We start from the raw sequence: 22,705 nt of genomic DNA, 5'->3' as shown, positions 1-22,705 counted from the left end.
CATCATATTCTAGTTTTCAACCCCACATGTTGGGGTTGAAACTAGAATATGATGCAAGCATCATATTCTAGTTTCAACCCCAACATGTGGTTTAGTCTTTCTAGAAAAGAGTTCAGAGTTGTTTGTAGTTTGTGACAACTGGCTTATTAAAGTTGTAAGTTGTGCAAACTTACTGTTCGGTCATTTTCTGCTCATCCTCTAAAACAAAACAAGTACGCGTCTTGTAAATAAGCTCAAAAAGGCTAGCGGCTAACGTTGCAGTACGAGTTTTGATACTCAATATAATGAACTTTTATGATTTTCAAAAGAAAACAGGCTGCACTTGGGACTCGCTCAATAAGTGTTTCATCGTAAATCTCAAACCTCAACAAGAAACACAGTTGGGTTCAGGAACACAACTAGCTCAACTTTTATTCTCCATTTCCACTTTAATCTGTCATTTTAACTTTAATCTCAAAGCTGGGGAAAATAGAGTTTCCTTGTATTTTTTTCTTCTGAACAACCCCTAAAACAATGTTGTACTTTTCACAGCAAAGTATGATAAAAAATAAAAAATTGTGGCAGCAATATGCGTCTGTAGAAACAAATGATTTGATGAAACAGCACTTTAAACTGTCCTAAGTGCATTAAGTTGTCTGCTGTCATATCATGACAGTAATAAATTAATTTTTCCAGCTACACAACCTTTGTGTTAAAGAGTAATTCAGCAATATTCCACAACATGATGAGTAAAAGTAGAAAACAGTACGGGCATATAAAGTACAAAAAGAACAAAGTATCGATTGTAAACGGCTAAAACAAACTGAACTCAGTGGTGATAAAAACAGTCCAGTGGAAGTCTGTCCATTGTAGATTTGCATTTCAAATCATTTCATGGTGTTCGAAAAGTAAAAATCTTGATCCAAATGTAACCAAATCTTATGTTCAATTGAAAGGGAACATACAGGCTGATTGTATTAATGCAGTTTCCTTCATCTGCTCATTCTGGATAATTCATATTAAATCTGATTTAGTAGTGTAAATATAAAAATACTGCCTTATAGATCCAAATTATGAGTTTACCTCCAGCTTGTCCTATGGGCCAGTTTTACTCACATGAGTCATGTTTAATCAAGTGTAAAGTTAAATACAGACTGCTCTGAAGCCAAAGGCACCTGATACGTGCTCTGTCAGCAGAAATGTCATTTATTGAAAGAAATCACAATGCAACAACGTTTGCCTAAAACTTGTTCAGGTCACAAAACCTGGTAGACAGAAATTCTGTAAACTTACTGTAGATTTTAATCATAAACAGTAATGTTGCACAATGTCCACCAAAACAGGAGGGATTTGGAGGTTGCCTAATGCTCTACCAGAGGCAGATTTCACACGAGACAGACTTTTAGTTTCAGAATAATGGATCTTATCCAAATACAACGTCCATCTTTCAGCATGAATGTAGAAAAAATACATATCATGGACAGAAACTGAAAAAAAACAACAGATTGTCACTAAACGTGATGAGGCTGAGAAGGTGATGAGTGGAATGTTTAGGAGACGACACAGCCGGTGTCTTTCTGAGGCTTCAGATCTGGTTCCTTCACCGGCTTCACCTCCTCGTCCTTGGGCTTGGCCTGGAGGTTCAGAAAAACAAATCAACTATCACGTACAGACACGTCGGTCAACTCAAGGGCTGCACACAAAGCTCCAGTTCCAACAGAAGGTTCCCAAACTTTTCCATGCCATGGCCCCCCAAACAGCATTAACTTCTAGCGGAGCCCCCTTGCAAACCCACAAACAATGCTACAAAATATGTAAAGAAACGTCAACTTTTAGAATGTTTTAACTTTTATTCACTATATTCAATTAATTATTACAGCTGCTGAGCGCAAAAATGTTATTAACTAACATGTTGTAAACAATGCATTATATTCCCACTGAAAAAACAACTTTTCAACAAACTGTTGACCAGAAGAACAAAACTAAAGAAATCTAACCTCTCTCTCCAGCGTGTTTATCTGGAAATGACAGATACAGATTGCCCAAGTGGGCAATTTTTATTATTATTATTATTACAATTTTTTATTTTTGCTGGTTTTTTTATATCTTCTTCTCTCCAGCTTTTTGGGGCCCCCTAGTACCCCCTGGCGATCCTCCAGGGGGCCGCAGCCCACACTTTGAAAAACACTGTTCTAACGGATAGCTACGCATGCAGGAAGAGGGCCACCTGCATCACGAAGACCCCACTCACCCAGCACACACACTTTTTGCCCTGCTCCCCTCAGGAAGGAGGTTGAGGAGCATTAAGTGTAGAACCAATAGACTGAGGAACAGCTTCTACCCTGAAGCTGTTAGTCTCATGAATCTCTAACCAGAAAAATCACTGTGAAAAATCACATCATGTTGCTGCTGATCTGTTTCATGTTGCTGCTGATCTGTTTCATGTTGCTGTGTTCATTCATACTCATCTGCTCACACAGACTCATGTTTGTGCTGCTGTTCGGCATATTGTTTTTGTACTACTAATGCTTAGTGTATTCTTAGTTAATGTTTTTCTTAGTTCATATCTTAGACCTTATTGCTGTTTTTCTTTTGCATTTTATACTTTGTTGGATGGAACTGGGACCCTGTGAACACAATTTCGTTCCTCTTTATGTACCACATGTGGTGCGAATGACAAATAAAGAACCTATGACTATAAAAGGGGATAAGTGGTGATTCAGCCGAGAGTCTCGAGCAGTTCTATTTCGTATAGGCTTCGCCCTTTAAGGCTGTCGCTGGTGGGTTTATCCATAGGCACCGAGCGCTGCACTGAAAAACTTTAGTCCACGACCACCTGCTGTGTGTGGGCCTCACCCCCGGTCCGTATAAATTATGGTGAGAGCGGGTAATCAGCTCCCATTTTTTCTTCAGCCAGCTAGCTAGCACTGTCAGAAGAACGAAGAAGGAAAAGTAGTCCAGCTTTGACCGGCACAACCTTTGCTAAGGATGCCTAGGTCTCCGCCACGCCAACCTCCTGCCATCCCGGTGAGCTCCTCCTCCCCAAGGAGAAGCAGACGAGCAGCCTTGTTCAAGGTAAGCGCCGAGGAGCGCTTTTCCGTGTCGGGCCACTACCCGCTGGACGATGCCATTGCCTTTTCTAACGTGTTTTTTTTCCCTTGCGGTAATCGAATGATTTCCTCAAAAAGGCGATGTTAGCAGCAGACCCACTGAATGCTTTTCCGTGGAGGGCTGCTACTCGCTGGACGACACCGCCGCCTTTTCCAACGTGTTTTTTTCTTGAGGTAAATCAGATAATTCCCTCGAAAAAGGCGTTGTTGGCAGCAGCTCCGCTGAGTGTTTTTTTCTGTGGCAGGATGCTATGCGCGGGACGCTATGCATGGGACGAAGCCACCGCCTTTTTTGACGCAGAGTCACACAGTGAATCAAATGATTCCTCCAAGAAAGGCGATGCGGAGCTGCCCCTTCCCTCCTGGAGAGCATAATGACGGAAGACGAGTGGCCGAGCGGATGCTCAGCCACCTCGGATCTTCCCACGTCGGCGACCACACCACTCCCAGCCATGGGCGCCGTCCTCTCGGAGCTGCCCGGCATAATCCAGGAGGATGTTAACACAAGGGACTTTCCGTCTCTCGCCTCCCTCCACCCTGATCGAATGATCTGGCGGCAAGGTTGGCTCTGCCCCGACTTGTCGCCATAACCCCATCTGGCCTAGCTGTCCAGCTGTGACGTCACACTGGAACGAGACTGCAACTGGGCCGGCAAGCTGAAGACATCCGTCTCCACCTTTGCCTCCATCTCCAGAGTGGAGGGTTTTACCGATCTGTGTTTTTTCCCTCGGTCCCCCCACCCCGGAGCCAAGATTGGCGGTGGCACTTGGGCAAAAGCTTCCAGGATGGACCAGCAACCTGTCCCTCCAGGGAAGAATGACCAGATGGTGACAAGGTCTCCAACCGAGCTCACCAGTGCTCATTCCAGACGGCCACAGCGAACAACAATGTTGCCCTGCTGGCCTACAGAATCTCTAAGAGGCTGGAAGAAGCAGACCTGCTGGAGGAGACAAAGAGCTCTCGCTGTCTCAGATAAAAAATGAACAAAACAAAAATAATCCAAACACCATCAACAGAGGTTGATTGTGTCGATAAGGCCCGCTTTAGTGGAAGTCAGACATGTCCAGACATGCTCTTGTTCAGGCCTGGATAATGGGAAACAGATGCAGGAGAAAGACACACGCACACATACACACATGTACATACACACTCAAGCACACACACACTCACACATACACTTGCAGGCAGTTACACTTAGACACACACGCGGGCAGAGGAAAGTAATGATGAGGAGAGTAAAAAGAGAAAGAAGACTTTTTCCTAATGAATTTGTCAGTTTTCAGATAAATAAAAATGAATTGTTGATTTACAAACGAAATCAAGTAAATAATCAAGTTGATATTCTAATCTTTTGTGATTTTGAAAATGTAATTTGTTCATTTCATGATGTTGTGAATTTGAGATGAAAGTGAACTGTCTTCTCAGAAGTGTTTTACAGAAATAATGTGCAAGGATGAGTTATGCAAAGAAAGAGAGTTTCACAATAATGAACCTTAAAGCAACTCCAAGCAAAACATAAACCCTTATAAGGTAAAAAAAGAGAAAAACAACTCAAAAGTTGAATCAGACAAGTCCGGACAAGAACCGGGCAGAATAAGGTTACACCCAGATTTTAACATGTATGAGTATGAGGTAATCTTCTCCCATGGACATGCATGAAAATACTGCAACAAATCCGACCCAAAAGGTGGGATTGAATGATGGCATGCTATTTCGGGGGTGTTACCCAGCACTCACCCTATAAAAATAGATGACTCTGTGAAACTGTGGCTGTTGGACTACCAAAGCGTGTGGATGTACAGGACAAGTCTTGGACGGTTCCAGCTGAGGAAGAACTAGGGCAGATCCGATGGAAAGGCTTCGCTTGGAGTTATTTCCCTCCTCAGCCCGGATCATTACCCGAAGCCTTTTCTTCAAATTCTGAACAGCTGTGGGACCAGGGATGGCCTCATTCAGGTGTGGGTGAGGTAATATGCTTCTTACCAAGCCGGAATTTTCAGGAATTCCACCAGAAAGCTATGGTGAGAAGACGTCTCAAAGATATTGTCCTTTATCAAAATTTATCTCAGTTCAGAACGGCAGCTTACAAAATTGCAAGCAGAAAGATCAACTATATTTTAAATTCGATTGCTTGGGGTTGTCAAAGGTTGGTTAATGTGGTGAGAGATAACATATTGGGGCAGGTAGTGAGTGTGGGGAGAAAGAATCCGTTTTAACAGTATGAATATATCAGCATATGTTCATACTACATCTGCGGCAGCGACTTCACACCCCGCTCCTCCACTGCCCCCCTCCACCAGGTAACAGATCCTTGAGGGGAAGGTATGTGTTTTTTGATGATGTATGTTTTTGATATAAAACAGAAACACCGCTGAAAGTAAAGTTGTTCATCTGAGACTGTCAGATCAGCTGATCTCTCAGCTGCCTCTCTTCACACATTCCCCACACAGAACGAGCCAGTAACCTCTAAACAGCGTTTTAAATGGCACCGCAGTTCAGTAAATATCACAAAACACTCGTCTGCCACGTCAGCTAAAATTATATTTCTTTTCAGCAGACCGAGTCTAGTAAAATCTCTCGTTTTTCAGCCAGAGCCCATTTTTAATTTCTGCTGTTTTCTGCCCACTTACAGCGCAGTGTAAGTAAATGTGTTTTCTCCACGACAGCTGCAGCCTCCACCGAAACAGCGTCTCACTCAGAATGCGCTCATGCCTCCTCTTGGTGTGCGCCGGCTCACCTCAGCTGTATGTGAAACCGCAGCCTGGGCCCAGCACAGAGGCACACATACAGACCTTTTTTCTGTCTGAGCCCCCATTGAGTTCCCCTAGAGAATCTCCGGAGCGAGTGATGGCATAAAGGATTTTTTTAGTATGGTTGACCTTCATGAGAAACATGACAAGACGAATGCGTGCCCGCTCTCCGAGTGCTACTCAGAGTGGCAGCGAGTGTGTTCCCTGGACAGATGGACGGACCATCTGATCAGAAGGGGTTACACGCTGCAGTTCGCAGCTCAACCCCACCGTTCAGAGGGATTATAGAAACGGTTCTGTCTTCTCCAGAACAGAACTCGTCTCTCCAGTCAGAAGTTCAGGAATTTCTGACGAAAAATGTGATTTCCAGTGTTCCCAACAGAGAGGAAAATACGTTTTTTTTCCTCCCACTACTTCCTGGTTCTGATTTTTTTTTTAAACGGAGGGATGAGATCCATTCTCGACCTGTTCATGTTCAGCAATTCGGTCATGGGGAGACAATTCCACATGCTGACAAACAGCTGCTGGAGAACTTTACCAGAACGACTGGTTTTCACCTCCATAGATCTGAAGAGCGCATCTTTTCACATTTCCATCATTCTGAAACACCCCACGCACGTTCTCGAAATGCGTGGAGACGGCTCTGCAGTCATTACACATGGCAGGAATGAGAATTTTTTTATCTGGACGATCTGCTCTTATTAGCTCGGTCCAGTTAGAAAGCTGTCACACAGACCAAAACGCTAGTGTTACACCTGCTAAACCTGAGGTTTCTATAAACTGGGAAAAACTTCCGTTCGTCCATCCCAGATGATTGTTTATCTGGAAGTGGAGCTAAACTCAACTACAATGAGAGACGTTTATCACAGCTGAGCGCCGAAGCTATCAGCTCAGCTCCTCCGTGTCAAACCCAGCTCCGCCGTGTCAAACCCTGCAGCATAGTGACAGTTCTGCCTGTCATGCGACTCCTGGGACAATGTCAGCAGCCTACATCGTGGTTCCGCTGGGCCTACTTCACATGAGACGCCTTCAGAGATGGTTTGCCCGCCTGCGCATAGATCCTGTGCGCCAGAAGAGGTGGATTATCTTTGTGCCCTCCCTCCGTGTGAACCGATCTGAATCACTGGGGAAACCCCCTCATTCTGTCAGAGGGAGTTCCCATCAGCAGGCCTACATCACACGTCTTAGTTTTTCACAGACACGTTCCTGTCAAGCTGGGAGGAATGTTTCTGTCCCAAGCAGTGGGAGCACAGTGGCTGGACCACGTCGCTTTACATAATGTGCTAGAATGTTTTTCACGGTCTGAAACGTGACTCAGCATTTTGCCCCTGCTGCGGGATCGGCATTTTCTGATCCACACAGACAACAAGTGACGGCAGTTTACATAAACCGTCAGGGAGGTGTGCGCTCAGCCCAACTGTTACGCATTGCGAAACAGCTGTTGTGTTGGCCACACAGAACCCTGCTCTCCATCAGAGCAGTGGACTTTCCCAGCGTTCCTGAACAGGCGAGCGGATATTGTGTCGAGGGGCGGTCCCTGCCACAGAGACTGGAGCCCCCATCCCGAGCTGATTTCTCGGATTTTGGAGCAGGTTTGGCCGAGCAGCAGTGGATCTGTCCGCCACACGGGAGAACGCCCAGTGTCAATTATGGTTCTCAATGAGCCCACGAGACGACCCACCGTTGGGACTGGACGCCTTCGCTCACAGCCCGTGGCCAAAAATGCTTCTTTATGCGTTTTCACAAGTCCTGCCGATATCACGGACCCTGGACCGGGTACAGGAGGAAGTACCATCAGTCATCCTCGTAGCTCCTGAACGCATATGCGCTCTGTGGTTCCTGAATCTGCAGCGACTGATATCGGGTCGGCCGTGGAAACTGCTGTGGTGGTGGTGGTGGTGGGGGGGGGGGGCGCTCTCCTCCAGGCAGGAAGAGCGATCAGGAATTACCCAGAAATAGGTCAGCATTTTTGGGTCTGTCTGCTGAACAGATCTGTTTAGAAAAGATGGGCCTCCCACAGGATGTGGTGCATACATTCAGGGCGCACGAGCTGATTCCACCACAACACTGCATACATAAAGTGGACAGTTTTTTCAGCGCTGGTGCGCAGAGAAAGGCGTGGAGGCCATCTCATGGCCACTATGTGGCATGCTGTCCTTTCTGTGTCAGCTGATGGACAGAGATCTAGCGTTCAGCACAATTAAAACTTATGCAGCAGCTATTTCTTCCTGTCACGAGGGCTTCGGTGACAAAACAGTTCTTAATCACCCGTTGATGAAGCGTTTCCTGATGGGCGTATGGAGACACAGACTGGTGTCACGTCCACTAGCTTCAGAGTGAGACCTAATGATGGTCCCGCACGCTCTGATCAAAGCTCATTCTGAGTTTTTAGATCAGCTTTTACTTAAATTTCTGTCATTAAAACAGCCCTGCTGTTAGTTCTGACATTGGCAAAGAGAGTGAGTGTTTGTTTGCTCTCTCTGTTACTTCCTCATGTCTCAGAATTCAAGCTGACGGCAGTTCAGCTGTACTGCGTTTTAACCCTGCTCTGACAAGCTCATTCAGATCGAGAGTGATAACCTTGGATGGGTTTTATCCTCTTCCTCATAATTCTGAGGAGGAAGCAACAGCTCACCTCCTTCTGTCCCATGCACGCATTTTTCATGATACGTGGCGCACACGGCCGCACTGCGCTGTTTTCAGCGTATGTTCGTGCATTACTGGGACAGCTCTTCAGGACGTCCTCTATCCACCCAGCGCCTCTCACACTGGTTGTGTGAGGCTATTTCTGAACTTTACAGTTCATCTGGACTGGATACTCCAGAGAATCTCAGTGCATCCCACCAGAGGGTTTTCATCCTCCATGGCTCTGCATGGAGGGATGACAGTGGAGAATATTTGTATGGTGGCTGCCTGGTCATCACCATGTTCAATTTTTCGTTTTTTATCTATGTGATGTTTCTACTTTCTCCATGACCAATTCTGTTCTCAGGGTTCTGACAGAATGATTTTGTTTCATGGAGCCTCACTTTTGAGTTCACATCTGCCTGCATGCAATCGCAGTGTGAGATATTTATTATCAGTCACAAGTTCATGACTGCTGATTTTATTGTTATTAACCGGTTCATCCTGAGGAGCTGTTGGTCTGCTCTGTTTATTGTTACACTGTTACAATTCGTATCCTCCGTTGTTCCTATTCACAGCAGCAGGTGTGCTATCTCAGCCTTTTTTTCCTCGCCAGAGATCTTCTCCAGTGCGCTCCAGCGCATGGAGCACGCAATTACGCAGCGCGTAATTACGCACACAAAAGGCTGAGTGATGAAATTTTTTTTTGTGCAAGCAGGTGCTTCATGTTGTGTCTGAGTGGACCCAGTGAGGCATAGACTACATCCTGCTTCGCCTTTAACCCACCAGCGACAGCCTTAAATGGCGAAGCCTATATGAAATAGAACATTGGTTACATACTGTAACCCCAGATTCTATGAGTATAGGCGTAGCCCTTTAAGATCTGGGCCTCACTGGTTCCTAAATGGCTGAAGAAAAAAAAAGCTATTTTGGGAGCCGATTACCCGGTCTCACCGTAATTTATACAGACCGGGGGTGAGGCTCACGCACAGCAGGTGGGCGTGGACTAAAGTTTTTCAGTGCAGCGCTGAGCGCCTAGGGATAAACCCACCAGCGACAGCCTTAAAGGGCTACGCCTATACTCATGGAATCTGGGGTTACAGTATGTAACCAACGTTTTCTCTTCTCTGCTTGTTACCTCTGCTGTCAGAGGCTGTTTGCTCAGCACCAAACATGTTTTACAAGCAATGTACAGCGCGTTAACACCGTCACACTCAATTCTCATGACGTTCAGATTAGTTGAGACTTTCCTGCCAGTTCTGTGATCTTAATAGATACATTGTTAGTTCTGACTTTGCATTGCAAATCTATTTTCACCACATCAGTTTCTCCACTAGAGTTTGCTCCTCCCTCCAATGCTGCTCTTTGAAATTCAGAGGAAAACAGAGGCTAGAAGCACTACTTTTGACACGTTACAGTGCAGGCTTATTGTAAGAAAACTACAAAAAGCTTGTGCTATGTTTTTTTTGTTTGTTTGTTTTGTTGTTTGTCCTATTTGTTGATTCCCACTCCCATGTGCTCTCATTAACTTTATCCCGTATGTCCCAATCATGTGAGTAATAATAACGCTGACTCCCATTCCGCGGGAATCACATGATCTGTGGGATCCCCGAAAAAATGTCATTTTCTACGGTGGGAGACAAATGTTCCTTCAAAGAATGCTAGGCCTTTAATTTAAATGTTCTTATTATAGAAAGATTTTGCAAAGTGTTGGTTCTGCCAAGACAAACAATAAATAAATAATGAAGGTTGAATGGATGAGCACCCCTAGTGGCTGACTGCAGTACAATATTTAAGCCCCGCCCCACCACAAAACTAAAATACATTTTTCTGAATTAAAAAAAAAAAAGTTTTGTTTCAATTAAGCCTTAAAGGAAAGTGTCCCGTTTCACTGAGTTTGGCAAAAGTGGCAGCCTGGTGGCAAGGTGGATGGTGTGTAGGCAGATCGTTTGTATCGAGGTACAGCCCCACGCTCTTAGCCACAAACTCAACATGGCAGCTCCCACAAAAACAGACCATTTAGCTTCAGCTGATCAGAGACACTTCATCAAACCTGAACAGTACCTTGTCATTTTTGGCTCCCTTGGTCAGATTGAATGTGGCGTAAACTTCAGCAGTGCACTGCTCACTGACAGGCGGCAGCTCGAAGGGGACCGGCTCAGCCAGGCCATAGCTGGCCTTCAGCTCCAGCTGGGGGGCCTCAGCTGGGACTTTATGGAAGTAGCTGAGGAATAATCCAGATTAGCTTTAAAAAGGAAGAATTCTGGAGGATTCTGTGTGCTTACAGACTCACTTCTGAGAACCTGAGTCAGCTGCTCCTAATGTTTAAGTCTTCATCAGTTACTGTTTGATGTCAAATAATGTGTCAACTAAATGACTCTTACCATTTCAGCTTCCAGTTTTGATGCTAAGATTATATTTTGAGCTTTTAGTGTACAAACAAAACAAAGTACTCAAGAATTTATGGTTCTTACACATCTACAAAACATAAATATTTGCCCTAAAATATGCTACTTCAGAATGTGTGTGTGTGTGTGTGTGTGTGTCTGTGTGTAATAACTCACATAAAGCCGTTCTCTCTCTGGCACTTCTCCAGAGAGTTCTTGATGAGGTTGCCCAGTTTGAGGAAGAACAGCTGCTCAGACGGTTTGGCCGTGGTTCCCGGGCCTCTGGTCTGACGATACTCTTTACACAGCGCCTCGGCCCGGGAGTAACCTGAACAGTGACGTGTTTGTGTTAATGCTGAAGACATGCTGGGAGCACAGGAGGAGGCGAGATAAAGTCAGCAAGTACTCAGATCTCCTCCACCTGATGCTACAACCATTTAAATGGATTTGTTTCTCATAAATCCACTCCATAAAACAAATTCAATATGTCTACTTTTTAATTTCTGATAAGAATCAGAGTTGAAGGGCCTCTGTTAGAACCTCGAGTTGTTCTGTTTCTGACACAACGAGCTGTGGACATCTGAACTGGAGGACTGTCTGTCATTCTCTTTGACAAATTCTCTGAAGCTCAGTCAGGATTGATGTGGACCATTAGTAGATGCTCAGGTTCAGGTCTCTCCACAGTAGGGTTCAAGTGGAGTCAAGGTTCTGGCTGGTCCTGTCTAGAACAGTAATAGAGTCCTGTGTGTGCTTTGGGTCATCATCAAGGTGGAAGGTGAGCCTTCGGTCCAGTCTCAGGTCATGAGCCATATTCAAAGTTTGATTCAGGTACTTTTATTTGGCTTTCTCTTCATCCTGACCAGTGTCCCAGTCCCTGCTGTGGAAAAAACACCCACAGCATGATGCTGCCACCACCATGCTTCAACAATGTTTACTGTCAAGATGGCAAATCTAGAAAACGCCACAGAACAGAGAAGGGAGAAGAACACTAAAATAGTCATTCCTGGAGACTTTGAGAATTACAGCAGCTCCATCCATCCATCCATCCATCCATCCATCCATCCATCCATCCATCCATCCATCATCTTTACCCGCTTCTTCCTTTTTGGGTCGCGGGGGTCAATGGTGCCCATATCCAGCAGTCACTGTGTGAGAGGCGGAGGACACCCTGGACATGTCTCCAGTCCATGACAGAGACAAACAACCATTCACTCTCTCACTCACACCTAGAGACAATTTAGTTACCAATCAGTGTAACATGCATGTTTTTGGTATGTGGGAGGAAACTGGAGTACCTGGAGAAAACTCACGCAGCACAGAGAGGACATGCAAACTCCACACAGAAAGGATCCTGGGATTTGAACCAGGGTAACCTGCTCCAAATTTGAATTGCAAAAATGGAAAACAAACCTTCTCCAACTTCAGAATAGAAGTTGTGATTTTTTTTTTCAGTCTCATAGTCCAAGTCCTTCTGTTTTGCTCTGAAAAACTTTCATCTACAAAATTCTTCTAAAGCTCAGTTCAGTGGGAGTCTACAGTTCTGGATGTCACAATCAGAACCAAACAGGATCTCTGAAGCTCAGAGTGACCACCAGGTTCTTGGTCTTCTCTCTCACTAAGGCCCTTCTCCCTCGATGACTCAGTGAAGCCAGGAGACCAGATCTGGGAAGAGACGCTGTCGTGCAGAACTTCTTTGGATCCCACTGAGCTCAGTACAGCAGAATGTTTTTGGATTCTTCTTCAGATCTGTATTTTGCAACAATCACTGAGTTTTGTGAGCAGCTCATTTGACCTCACGGTTTGTTTTGGATCTTTTGGTCACCTTGGAGGCCTTCTATGGAGAGGTATCTCCAAATCATGTTCAGTCAGTTTAATTGACCACTCCAGTGGACTCCAGTCAGGCTGGAGAAACATCTCAGCAGAGATCAAGAGAAATGGGACAGCTGAACAAAACTTCAAGTAAAGTTAAGCCTCTATGTTTAATAAACTGACAAAATAGAATACAATTCTATTTTTACTTTGTCATTGTGGTGCACCTTTTTTTTTGGGGGGGGGGGAGAAGTTCAACAAGTGTAGCACTAGGTACAACAAAATAAAACTGAAAGAAGTGAAGAGGATCTGAAGATTTTCTGAAGTCACAATGCTTCATGGTGGGGTGTGTTCAATAAAGCAAGAGCAAACACCTGGTTCACTTCAGTCCAGAGTGATGAAATATGAGACATTAAACAGAGATTTAACTATTAAAAACACAGATATTAAAACAACTTAATGTCCCATGTGGGGATGTACGCACATTTTTCTGCTTCCTGCAGGGATCTTATAGCCTCACCACACTTATCAGTGGCCAGCAGCGTCTGGCCGTGGTAACAGTACGCCTGAAAGCACAACGAGTGCAGAGCTCAGTGTAGCTGAAGCAGAGCTGTGTTCTTAGAGCTGTGAACATGCAGGAACATACATAAGCCATGTAGAAATGCTGCTTCAGTTGGAGATACTTCTTCCACTTGCTGCTGCACTCCGGCTCCAACGTGTTCAGTGTGTGGTCTGTAAACACACAAACATCCACTAACATCCAGGAGGCACTCATCTAATTATCACCACAGTGTAAGGAATGTGTAGAATGGTTAAAGTTAGTTGCTACTTCTAGAAATCATTAGAATTCATGTAGTTGTGGAAAAATAAAGTGCAACAACATAAGGAGCTAGGCCTGTCACGATAACAAATTTTGCTGGGTGATTGTCTCAGAAATTAATGTGATAAACGATAATATTGTTTGAAATTTGACAATAATTAGTAATTATTGTCAAATTTAAGAAATGTTGTATGGAGTGTAGTACCTTTTTTGACCACTCGATGGGAGTATAAGACTGTTTGAACTGAAGGATGGATAGTGAGGGAGTAAGCACCGTTGCCTCTAAGAAAAATGGGAGGGAGGCACCTTGACGTGACATGGGCTGTCTCTTCTTTCTTTCAGTTCTCAACATGGTGGACGCTTGGTGTGGTTTGTGCTCTTTAGCATAGAATTTGTCACACAAAGCTTTTAATAAAAATTGGTAAACAAGTTCTCAGCTTCTTTTTGCAGAAAAAAACTTTTTACACGAAGGCACGGGTTTCAACCGTGAATTTTGGAGTTTCGACACGATGGAGGTTTTTCCCAAGGTCGACTTGTTAGCTTAGCTCGTAGCTTAGCTTCTGAACTTAGCTGCTTTTAACGATCCAAAGACGTGATTTTGGACAGTTAAAATTAATTTTAAAGAGAAAGGGAGGGGTCAGTGAAGAGCACCAGAGTTGAGCCTTTTGTCATCCAGTGTCTTCAGTAGAAAGAGAGCGACAAGAAGAAACAATAAAGCCGATAAATGAAAATTATTGACCTAATTTTCATTTATCATGCGATTAATTGATCTATTGTTTATCATGACAGGTCTATAAGGAGCACTTTCTTGAAAAGGAGTCCTCATGACGCAATGAGACTACCTGTAAAAATAAAGGTGAAATGAACAAAACCTAATGAAAAGTATAACTTCTCCTCACTAGTCTCTTAAGCTAGTAGTTCTCAAACTGTAGGACATGCTGTCATGGGTGGGCAAGACATTGCTTAATGTTTTCTTTGCTCCAGGTCGGAACATGTAGCAGGTGGACCTATTTTTGGGACGCACAACAAACATATACAGGGTTTCCTCTAGGTCTTGGGGGGTGGCGTTTCTGTGAGAGAAGCGGAGCGCTACGTCTGTAGCATTTTAGCTAGCGTGTCTGTATTGTGCACTGTTAGCTTAGTACTACATCAGTGCAGGAGGTTGCTGACAGGGTAGAGGGGACATATTGGTAGTCAGGGCACTCGGTTCTGTTGAGAGGGCAGGGTGCCCTCTTTGAATAACGATAGGAGAAACAAACACTGATATAGATTACATTTGTTATTTTCCTCTTTAATAGTAAAATCTGTTAACAGATCTTAACCACTCAGGAGTCAGTCACAAGGTGCTACATCGTGCTTGACCTAAGCTAGCTGGCAAATTTCAACGCACCCAAAGCTGAGATCGTACCATCGCTGAGTGACTGCTTGCATCAGATCCACATAGCTTGATCATCCAACCTAAAATCAATTTCACCACAATCTTTTGTCCTTCAAGACTTCTGTGAGAACCTGCTCACCTCCATTCTGGACCTGCCATTCTGTTTGTTTCTCCTTCCTGTCCTCTCAAACCCAGCTGGTCAAAGCAGATGGCCGCTTGTCCTGAGCCTGGTTCTGCTGAAGGTTTATTCCTGTTAAAGGGAGTTTTTCCTTTCCACTGTCTCCTTTATGCTTGCTCAGGACGGGAGACTGTGACAAAATGAATATGCAACATCTAAAAAAGTTCAATCTGGTCCTCTGGACATTCAAAAAACCCGAAAACAAAGCAAAACAACAAAAAATGTAGAAACGTTTCGTCTCTCGTCCGAGAGACTTCTTCAGTCTGAGGTGCTGTATTCAGCTCAGTCTCTTAAATAGCACCTTCTCAGAGTGGATCAACCAGTTTTGCTGCTGACAACCAAAACCAGCTGATCACATGCTCAAGAAGGTGCTATTTAAGAGACTGAGCTGAATACAGCACCTCAGACTGAAGAAGTCTCTCGGACGAGAGACGAAACGTTTCTACATTTTTTGTTGTTTTGCTTTGTTTTGGGTTTTTTTGAATGTCCAGAGGACCAGATTGAACTTTTTTAGATTTTTCTACCTGGATTATTGAGCATGCATCAGAATATGCAACATGTCTGCTGGCTTCCTTAGATAGAGAACTTTACTAATTGGCATTTAGGTATATGACAGTTTTCGTTCAGTGCCGGCACGACTTCTGTTGTGACTTGGCGTCATAGACATAAACTGAAATGAAATTTAATTGAATTATAAGTTTGGAAAATAGATATGTTACAGCTAAAACTGAGCATCATCACTGAGTATTGCTCACTGTTTTAAAAAACATACGTCTGTCACGTGTTGAAGCTTCACATCAACCCGGCTAAGGTGAGTTCTCCTCAGTGCCTCAGTGCTAGTTTTGTTTGTAAAAGCTCACGTAACTGCAGGACAACTGTTGAGTCAATAAGTGATCAGCTGTCGTGGGAGTGCACACAGCCTGTTTGAGTGTCTTGCTTGCTCACGCTCAGTGTGACTCATAGCTAGCACGTTTGTATTGTGCTGGCAAATGTCGACGGGGTGGGGTGGTGGGGGGTAAACACTTGGGAGTGTTGTGGGTGAAGGACATTTCGGTAGGCAGGCGATTGATTCTGTTGACAGGGCGAGGCGCCCTCCTTGGATAACAGTAGGGGAAACACTGCACACTATGCCCTAGATTATAGCAAAGGTTCGTCTCCAATTAACTTTTGTTTCTCGCATAAACTCAGGCTGTTCTCTCCATAGAAGTGTTATTTTAATGTGTTTGTAAAAAATGAATATCTGCAAATTTCAATATTACACTGTATTTTAGTAAAATAAACACGGTTTATGGGCTATTCTTTGGAGGCGCCAAATTTGATTATATTTGTAACCATACTGTGATGTAACTAATGTGATAAATGTAAGGCATTTAATGATAAATAATAAATGGACTGTACTTATATAGCACCTTTCCATCTTATTTCGAGATACTCAAAGCACTTTACAACATAATCTGTATCCTCATTTACCCATTCATACAGCACTCTATTAGATCTCTACAAAGCTAATTGAACAAATCATTCTAATGAGACTAATCAGTGCTTTAGATCACATTCATACACTGATGGGACACACATCAAAGGCTATGAAGGGTTCAGTGTCTTGCCCAGGGACACTTCAGCATGTGACTGCAGGTGGATTCGAACCGCCCCCAACTCTCGCATTGGAGGACGACTGCTCTAACCATTCAGCCACAGCCGGGAAGAAGTTTGAGAACTACTGCTCTTACCAGACTTATGTCACTCGGATTTTAGTTTAATGTTTATGCTGAGCATCAATAATAAAAACTAAGAAAACAAAATTCAAATGCTTCTGGATGCTGTAACAAATATGCAAAGTGATGCATTTTTCCATTTATCTCGCTCTATTATAACCTGCTAAACTCTGAACATGAATTCATTCAGCTTGAAACTCTGAGGTGAACTTTAAAGTGTGAACTTCCACAACAATGAACATCTGTCTGCAACTTTAACGCTGTAATAAAAAAAAAAAAAAAGTATGTCAAAGCTTTCTCCTTCATCTGAAGACCATGTTACCACCTCATGGCTTTTTATTTCCTGATTCATAAAACAACAATTAAAAAGATGCATTTTCTTTTTCAGATGGCTGTAGAAAAACACTGACCAGCTCTTAGATAGAAGTTTGCCGTCTCAAAGGCCAAAGCTGCGATTAGTGAGGCATTGTGCTTCAGTTCGATGGCTCTGGCAATTGTCACTGTGCAACAAAACAAAAAGAAGTGACGTTATAATGATAATTATCATTATTAGCAGTTTCCGTAGACCAACACCTTTAAATAACTAATTCGTCACATGTCAGGACTGTTTTTTTATTTAGATAAATTGAATAAATAAATTGAATTGAATTTTCCTGACTATAAGTTGCTCTTTTTTCATAGTTTGGCCAGTCCTGTGACATATAGTCCGAAGCGACTTATATACATTATTTTTCTCTATTCATGACGCAATTATTGACTGACGTGTTAAATGTTAATTAATACTGACATGAACCAAAGAGTAAACGTTAACATTTGCAGCCACGAGAGGGCCCATAGGATTTTGACAACTATATGCTGTTTTCTGCTGCTCGGCAGCAGATGATTCCCCCTTGTTACCTTCTTGAGCCTCAGCTTGACACTGGATGATGTATGCGTCCATCACACGGGGCTCCAGGTCTCTGCCCTTTTCTGCCGGGGTGATGAGGCGAGGAATGTGGACCTCCTGTGATAAAGATGCCAAAACAAAAAGAGGCTGTGAGTGAGTCTGAATGAGGTTTGTGCAGCAAACACCACAAACGTTACTCGTCTTTCCACTGGCCTTACCTTCAGAGTTTTGAATATTCCAGCTGCAACTTTCAAACTCCTGTGAACGTCTTTGGCTTCAGGCTCTGTTATACTGTTCAAGAAATAAACATAGCTGTCAGAGTTGTGCCTGAAGATTAAAAAAAGTTGCTTTAAAGGGATACAGTAAAATATAAAGGTTTTCTGTACTTCATGTAGTGAACTAAGCCTCAGGTCAAATCTGGCCCTGAGGGCCTTCCTGGGACAAGAACTGTTATCTCATTGATTTGAGTCCAGAAACACAAAATTAAGTTCATCCAGAGACTTTCTAAGTGTGTCCTGCACTGATCAATTGAAAGAACACTCTCTTTTTTATTATCATTACTACTTTACAAATGTCTTGATAATCAAAGTGTGTTTAGTTCAAACCATTTTAAATGTTGAAGTGAACTACTCATTTTAAATCAACTGTGAAACAGTATAAATGATTTTTAATCCTCATTCAAAGTAGAAATCTAGTTAATGTCTGTTACAGAGTAATTATTCATTTTCTTGATCTTCTGTCTGAAATGAGAAAGTGTAAGTCGGTCAAAAGTCAAGTTTCGGTCAACTACATGTTTACTGGAAAGAAATGTCATGTTTAACTTTTTCAGACAGATAGAAGTAGAACTGACTCCCAAAAGTCTCGGGTTCTTCAAAACATTTTCTGTCTGTTCTTAAACAACTTAATCTTTTTCCTTGACTTTTAATAACCTCTTACATCACTAAGACCACACCTTGTTGGTTCGTTTCGACCAATCAGGAAGTTCTCAGAGGAACCGGAAGTGACCTCTTTAAAAGGTTCAACACTTCCTAGTTCCATAGAGAATGCGAGAATGCAGAATGCTGGAATGTAGATCGGAGAATGCAGTTCGGAACGCAGAACGCAGGACAAGTTCCGAGTCTCGTGGGGATTATGGAATCTTCCACATCTGAGTGGAACCTCTGACGGACTTACTCCTCATGTGAGTCCACCCGGGAGGTGAACGTGCTGTTGAACGAAGTACCGGCACTATTCCGAACGGTTCTCTGCTATCGTTACGGAGACGCTGGAAAGCGTTGAAAGAGAACTCTACACCGAGGCCGAACTATCGTCTGCAAGGTAAAGAGTCGATCTTCAACTGCGAAGTGTACCGTGGGATAAGCTGGGTCCAAAAGAGCGTGTTGTTCTGGTTATACAGACACATATTCCCTCATCCATCCTTTCTCTCCATTTAAACTTCATTTCCCATCTTTAAAACTCTTCTATCTTGCCAGTAATTAATCCAGATATTTTCAGAAATGTCTGTTGTAGAGCTTGAACCCAGATACCATGGCCGTATGGTCTCTGATTGTAAAGCTAATTAATTAAGCTGTTATTGTAATCAATTTTGCCAAATTAATGTAAATGTTTGATGTTAAACTTTGATTCTGTTAATAAATGACCGCATTCATTTTTGATGGGTCAAAGAAAATTAACGTCTCACGTCACATTTAATCATTCAATGCACGATATAACTCAGTCCAGAAAAATGAAAGAATCCGTTTAATTTATGGATAATATCTTACAGATATATGTTCATTTACATTCAGCAGATAGGTTTAGATGTTTGAAGTAGAGGATGACATTTTTTGGGGAGTACCGCAGATCACGTGATTCCGGCCAGATTCCGGCGGGACCAGAGTCAACCTCATTATAACTCGTGACCGGGACGTGGCAGGACTGAAAGCTAACGGGAGCAGACAGGAGCGGGAACCGACCATTAACTAAAAATGAAAATGAAACATAACTAACAAAAAAATGGTGCAGCTATTATGTATTTTTCTTTCAGTAAGCCTTCACTTTAACACAAGTCAAAAGAACTACATTACCCAGACGTCAACTGTTCCAGCCATAGATTTTCACCGAGAGGGTGGGAGGAGCAGCAAAGTAAAGAAACTGAATGGCTGAAATAGTTTGCAACCCAATGTAAGAAGTAACCGTCTGTCTATTAAACTCACAGAACGAGCAGGAAAGTGTCAAATAACCCTGAACGTCACAAGAGTTGTGTTGGTGTTGTGCTGCTTTAAACATTAGACTCAGTTGCAGTGTGGAGCTGCGGGGAGTCGGACTTTGTTTACTGTTAGTTGAAACCATTAGTGAAAAGGCCAGACTTCAGGGGTATCTGAGGCAGGCTTGAAACACAAGAGTCAGGGTGGCTTCTGGGTAATACCAGATGGCTAGGCCTCAGACTGACGAAGCCTCTTGGATGAGGGGCGAAACGTTTCTTTTTAACAAAAAAACGAAGTCCAGATGACATGATTCAACCTTTTTTGTTGTTATATACCTGGATGACTGAGAAAACAAACTTTGTGTTTTTGAAACCATTAGTGAAAAGGCCAGACTTCAGGGGTATCTGAGGCAGGCTTGAAACACAAGAGTCAGGGTGGCTTCTGGGTAATACCAGATGGCTAGGCCTCAGACTGACGAAGCCTCTTGGATGAGGGGCGAAACGTTTCTTTTTAACAAAAAAAACGAAGTCCAGATGACATGATTCAACCTTTTTTGTTGTTATATACCTGGATGACTGAGAAAACAAACTTTGTGTTTTAGTTTTAGATTTAAGATATGTGTACAATTATGTTGTTGTGTTAAATTTTAGGCCAAGAGTTTATTTTTCTCAGTTCATTTCTTCACACCAGGGGCGATTCTAGAAGCCCTTTTTAGGGGCCTTATCCCCCAGTGTTGACAATGGCTCTTGGCTTGAACAACACAGTGGGTATTAGCATTAGAATTATTGTAGGGGGGACATATTGGTGTGAGGGCTGTGGGTCCTCCCCCATAACTTTTTGAATAAAGTAGCTGCTATTTCCTGCATTCTGGTGTATTTTAACAGGTTTTAAAACATTTATTTTTACCTTAATAAGTAAATCCTTTATTCAATAACTGTTTTATAAAGCATGGCACAAGAAGTAGCACTAAGCTTTTTGTTTGTCTTTCATTTAATTTAATTTTTCTACCTAACACAGGAAGCTGTTAGCTCTGGAAGCAAGCTGTTAAACAGCTTTGGACACAAAAACCCTTGTCACACACTTCAAAAGAGCAGGTAAGGTACATAAAATCTTGGAATCTCTGCCTGGTGAGTCTCCTTAAATAATTATAAAATATGATAAGTGAAATAAAGAAAAATTGAGCTATTGTAATTTATAATTGCAAATGTCACATTTTCTTGACTTAATTTCAATTGTAAATCTCTTGTTTTTGATTTTAAAAAAATTCCAAAAGAAAGGCCAACAAATTGTAATTTGTAGTCACGGTAACCCTATTTTGACTTGTGCACTGTCTTCTTTCAGTTTTAGGTTATGAAAGGCGCTGTACCCATCACTGAAGCTGTGGAGATATGAGGTGGAACACCAGACCTGCAATGCTCCAGTGTGTAAATGATGCTCTGAAGTCTGGTAAGCTGCACGACATCCTGCTTCGCCCAAACGAGCTCATTACCTCTGTTGAAGAATATTTTTGTATAATGAAGACAATACACTGTATGTTTTACTATTTTATTTAGTGCACTGAACTTGTGTAACCCAATGTACTGAACGTTTACTGGAAACCTTGTGATCGAAACTTGCTCACACAAACATGTTCCACCATCTGTCTCAAAAACAGGACCTACCTAAAACCACAGGTTCTGCAAAGACATCGAAAGCTGTTGGTCAGCAACGGCTGTTTCCAACTACAGACAAAAACATGTTTATCAGTTCGAGTTCTGTCACTTCTGCTTTGTGAGGAATCAACGCCCCCTTCATTGCCTGTAACACATTTCTTATGCACGCCCATGATCATACAAACTCTGTATAAATGACTGTAACCACTGTGTGCTGCAGACTTCACTTCCTGCAGCCAGGAAAAGCAGGTCTCCTTTGGCCAAAGAGAATAAACAAGAGCTTATTTTAAAGAGTGTTTTTCTGTTTCCTTTTTAGATTATTAAACATAGCTTTTATAGTTTAATTTTCTTCCAAAATTGGCGTTGTCGGCAGGATTTGTTGAGAGTCCGTCCGGTCGTCGAGGAATCACGACGTTGGCCGATCACCGGGGTCAGAACACCCTCCGACCCTCCACAGTCATTGGGAGTGGGAGGACGTCTTGATTCAACGCGGACAGGATCGGCTCCACTCAAATCCGAACAAGGAAACAGCTTACACTCGACCGTCAGGTAAAACGATTTTTCTACTTTCGCTTTTAACAAATGCAATTTTTATGAAAACTATGTAAAAATAAGGGATAAAAATTTTAGTACAAACATTATAACAACCTGACTAAACTGCCACGCAACTTTCAACTATTTCTGACAACTTTTAAAAGATCGCGAAAACACGATCTAAAAATTTCAAACCGCGTTTTCAACGCAAATTTTTCAGAGAATAAGGAGTGTAGGTTCGCCTGAAAAAGGGAACTGAGTATAGGTTCAATAGAACCAGAGTAAGCTGCCTTTTATAGGAATAAAAGAAGCCGAGTGTAGGTCCGTCTCAGAAAAGAGAGGACTGAGTTAAAGTCTATTTGTGTGACAAAAGACTAGAGGGTAGGTTCGTCTTAAATAAAAAGAGAACTGAGTTCATACCGCGCGAAGGGATTTTTTTTTTAAACAAATAAATAAATAAAATAAAGAAAAACTAAAATAAAAATGGGAAATAAAAATAACACACCCACGTACGTACCCGTCGGACCGATCGCAGATAAAATGAGACGTTTGCATGGTGAGTTTTGTGTCAGCTTTGTACACCAATGGCATCACAAATTTAATTTTCCTGAACATGGTTCATTGGAACCCGAGGAAATTGTGAAACTAGAACAACAATTATTGGCTCAAAAACAAAAAATGATGAAACAGAAAAAG

General features: G+C 42.7%; 1 protein-coding gene across 1 annotated transcript in view; it reads right to left on the bottom strand.

The window, feature by feature from the left end:
• Positions 1 to 492: 492 nt before the first annotated feature.
• The window catches only part of brox (BRO1 domain and CAAX motif containing), a 69,655-nt gene continuing 47,442 nt past the window's right edge, over positions 493 to 22,705 (bottom strand). The window contains exons 6-13 of the mRNA XM_037685715.1: positions 17,856 to 17,928; positions 17,649 to 17,754; positions 17,162 to 17,251; positions 13,307 to 13,392; positions 13,145 to 13,226; positions 11,029 to 11,179; positions 10,529 to 10,688; positions 493 to 1,613 (exon numbers count right to left, since the gene is read on the bottom strand). Of these exons, the coding sequence (XP_037541643.1) occupies positions 1,530 to 1,613; positions 10,529 to 10,688; positions 11,029 to 11,179; positions 13,145 to 13,226; positions 13,307 to 13,392; positions 17,162 to 17,251; positions 17,649 to 17,754; positions 17,856 to 17,928 (832 nt within the window). The 3' untranslated portion in view covers positions 493 to 1,529. The remainder of the gene's footprint in view (positions 1,614 to 10,528; positions 10,689 to 11,028; positions 11,180 to 13,144; positions 13,227 to 13,306; positions 13,393 to 17,161; positions 17,252 to 17,648; positions 17,755 to 17,855; positions 17,929 to 22,705) is intronic.

The sequence above is a fragment of the Nematolebias whitei genome, chromosome 12, assembly GCF_014905685.2.
Source record: "Nematolebias whitei isolate Nwh7 chromosome 12, NemWhi1, whole genome shotgun sequence".
Lineage (NCBI taxonomy): Eukaryota > Metazoa > Chordata > Actinopteri > Cyprinodontiformes > Rivulidae > Nematolebias > Nematolebias whitei.
The sequence above is the reverse complement of the archived record's forward strand: the minus strand, read 5'-3'. Positions and strand labels throughout refer to the sequence as shown.